This window comes from Punctularia strigosozonata, assembly GCF_000264995.1.
Source record: "Punctularia strigosozonata HHB-11173 SS5 unplaced genomic scaffold PUNSTscaffold_13, whole genome shotgun sequence".
NCBI lineage: Eukaryota > Fungi > Basidiomycota > Agaricomycetes > Corticiales > Punctulariaceae > Punctularia > Punctularia strigosozonata.
Window position 1 is genome coordinate 321,619 of NW_006767445.1, and position 3,791 is coordinate 325,409.

Genomic DNA, 3,791 nt, shown 5'->3' on the forward strand with positions numbered 1-3,791 from the left:
GAACAGCCAGTCACTTGTAAAGCCCGCTTCAGCGGTCACTTGGATGAACTTGACGGTATTTCAGCTTGCTTGTCGCGCCATTCTAATAGGGGCGAGTGTTTGTCGCATATGTGCGTCATCCCTGGAATAGATAAAGGCATTGGTGCGAGTCAAACTTGTGACGGTAGCTCATCATGGCCCTTAAGTACCAGGTGTGGCTCAGAGAGGACGTCGATGGGGCTGCTACAGGCTGCTACGCGACGGGGGACTGATGTATGTTCTCACGCCACTGGTTTTTCTCCTTGACTCCGATCCGACCTCGAGTCCCCGAATCTATGCATAATTGTTTAAGGAACTCCGGGCACGATATACTATGATAAATGACGCGCTCTTGAAGGGAGAAACGTTGGCCGTACGACTTGCGGGGCGATAGGGACTCAACGTGAACTGAGCGCCTTCAAGGGCTGCCATTTTCTGGTCGTCAATGTTTCATCAGGGGTTCCGCGCAATCTCTGTGAGCACTGAATCCTCCATCCATGATTTGCCTCGACTTTATCTTATATCGATAACACGGTAGAGCCGAGACCGACGGTCTCCTGCGCGTCATAAGGAGGAAATTGGGAGGGAAGATATGGAAAGCAAGAGTGAGCAGCTCATTTGCCGAGTTCATTTGGCTAAGCGAGGGCTGTGCTGTGACTGGGACCCCGGATACCGGCTATTTCAATGCGTATACTGCAGTTATCAGTGTACATACAGCATGAAGTCAATGCCATTCCTGAAATTCCGAAGACGGGTGCCCACGTACTCTTAATACTGTAGTTGTAATATTCTGGCTGTTGACATTGGGCACAGGAAGATATGATCTAAGCCATACATGTGCACAACCTAAGACATCAGCAGTGCACTGCGATTGTCTGGTCCATCACTTTCAGAGCGTCCTCCTTCCTCACATTGGGATTTGTGATCCTCTGCGTGTTGCACTTGAAGTACATTGCCGGGGCATAGGGATGATAGGTGCTAGACGGAGGCGATCTCGGGTTTTCAGGGACTCCACCGTCCACCCTCGGGCACGTCTGCTTGAAAAAAAATAATTGGGTATATGGCACTAATGGGGTGCCACAGGCAGAGTGGCCGGGATTGTCTCCGGTATTTATGCTGACCGAACGCGTTGCATCGACACGTCCACGACGCGTTCACGTGCGCCACATACGTGACCTTGTTTGGTAGTGGCTGTGCCAACGTGCTAGCGCACTGAAGCGCCCGATCGGGCCGCGGGCCGGATCGTGCTCAGGACTGTGCGCGCTGGGGCGCTCAACGCCTCCAGCGTCCTCGACGCTGCACGCATGCCACGGCCTCACAAAGCGCCACCCCCCCGGCCTCCTCAACGATGCATAGCCCATGCCGTGCACCGCTGTGCTCACCGTCGCATCCGCCTGCTTGCCCTCAACGCTGCATGCCCCGGTGCCCAAAGCCCCGCTTCCCGGGCTCCTCGACGCCCTGCCCTCCATGCCACGCACGACCGCGCTCAACGCCGCACCCATCCGCCTGCCCTCAACACTGCTCGCCCGCTCTCAACACCGTCCGCCCCGGCGCTCAACACCCCGCCCCTCGACCTCCTCCACAATGCACGCCCCGCCTCCAAGCGCCCCCGCCCTCAACGCCTCGCGCAGCCCGCGGCCTCTTCGACGCTGCACACCCCGCCCTCCATTCCTCACCGCAGCGCTCAACACTGCAACGTCCCCGTCCTCCATGCTGCATACCCCCCGCCCCCCTCGCTCAATGTCGTGCAGCCTTCAATGACGTACGGGTCGCTGTCGTGCCGTGATATCGTAAGGTAGAGATATCAGTAATATACGATTATACCTGAGGAGACCAGAGCGAACGAGCGAGTGGTTCGCGAGATATGCATGAGCGACGAGTCTCGCCTCCCGACGCCCGACGCAACCGCGTGAGCGAAGCCCCGCCCCGCCACCTGCTTAATCGGGTGTGGGAACTTACCACTTTTGGAACCACCGCGCCGCGCCTCTACTCAACTCCTCCCTCTTGGCTCTGGACGCTTCCTCCGAGCACCCTCCGGCTCCAAAACTATCTGGCCAACTGCATGCAACTATTCTCTGACCTTTTGACCTGTCGGACCGACTTCGCCATACCCCTAACCGCTGATAACTGGGCTACTTTTGCCTCAACACCTCTCCTCATCCAAAAATCCGGTGCCGCCGCTCGTTGCCCTCGCTATGACACCGCCCGGACCCTTCTAAAAGCTTTCCCCAGTTCCTGTCCAAGTCTATAGCGCTTGAGTGGCCATCCAGGATGCTCTCTCCAATTTCAGAATCATCTTCCCTATCTCCTCCTCCTCTTGAAGTTTTATTATGACTCCAACGCAACATAGCTACGAGCCTCCTGCCAATATATTACCATTTTACACATATAAAAGAAGCCCTTACGGTCTCAAATCTCTATCTTATTGTCCCCCAAGTGTTTGGTGAGCGATACAGGGTCAACTAAGTGAACTTAAGTTCTTTTTGGCATACTGTTCGCCATACATTACAAAATTGTTATTCCTCTGAGAATAAGCTACTTCAACACTCTGAAAAACCGTATCTCACTTCACTAAGGGCTACGTGCAGCCACTCTCATTCAACATCCCGATTACTCTGTCTTTCAGGTGTTCCCACAGTTTTCTGGACATACATTGCGATCTACTTGTGTGATGGTGATGAAGGCGTGGAGCACCTGTCAGTTTGGAATGCACTTGTGGCTGACACTGAATCTGTCATGTGAATTTACTTGCTGTTTTTCTGTTATGCCTCTGTTGCACAAAACAAGAAAACGACAAGCTGAGATCACGTGATACGTGGGAAAATTGTTGGAGTTTTGTCCTGCGTCGAGGACGGAGGACAAAAAAATCGACTAAGTGTGGGAAAATACAAATAGGGGCATAGGCTTGAGGAGCGTTCCGGGCGTGTATGCAATATGAACGATACAGTCAGTCTGAGGCGAAGTAAGAGCACACTCTTAATTTGGGATGGCATTGAATCCATGCTGTATGTACACTGATAACTGCAGTATACGCATTGAAATAGCCGGTATCTGGGGTCCCAGCCACAGCACAGCCCTCGCTTAGCCAAATGAACTCGGCAAATGAGCTGCTCACTCTTGCTTTCCATACTTCCCCTTGGCGAAGGCGGACTTCCTAACAGCGATGATCACATCAAGCAAAGCCAGTGAAAAATCGTAAGCTAGCTGAGGACATGTTCCCTCTCGGCGATTCTAATGCAGTCATGTGTGCAGGGATCCTCGTGGCAGGCTCAGGCGTATTGCGAACGACGACAACACTTGTCTGCGAGATCTCGAGTCCGCTCGTCCGGCGATGGTGGTTCGTTCCCAAGACACGTTGCGGCAACCCGGCACGGGGCCTGAGAAGGTGGAGATGACGTAATTCGCCATCGCTTTCCTTGCTTCATCGGTTTCATTTCTCGATAGGAAGATTTGCTCCAGTGGTGTCTGGTACTGGATCCCACGGTATCGTCATCATCTCCGTATTCAGCCTCAGATCAGGTTCCGCAAGCCACAAGACGGTTTAGCGTGGATCTATCTGCAACAGTCTGCAACGGTGCTTCCGCGAAGATGATACGGGAATCACTGTCATGTGACGACGTTGGGCAGTAGGCAAACCGAATGGAAACCGGTATCGGGACGAACAAATCGTTATGCAACGCGGAAAAGGCAAAGCATATCTACAGCTGCAGGCGATAACAGTCATTGCTGCATAGGACCGTTCTCACCTGTCTAACAAGCCTCGGTCAGCTGAT

General features: G+C 53.4%; 1 protein-coding gene across 1 annotated transcript; it reads left to right on the plus strand.

The window, feature by feature from the left end:
• Positions 1 to 1,377: 1,377 nt before the first annotated feature.
• PUNSTDRAFT_137517 (uncharacterized protein) lies at positions 1,378 to 1,779 on the plus strand (the record flags this gene model as incomplete). The annotated part of the gene is made up of 1 exon (XM_007387161.1): positions 1,378 to 1,779. The coding sequence occupies one exon, from the start codon at positions 1,378 to 1,380 to the stop codon at positions 1,777 to 1,779; it is 402 nt and encodes a 133-aa protein (XP_007387223.1).
• Between the last annotated feature and the right edge of the window lie 2,012 nt (positions 1,780 to 3,791).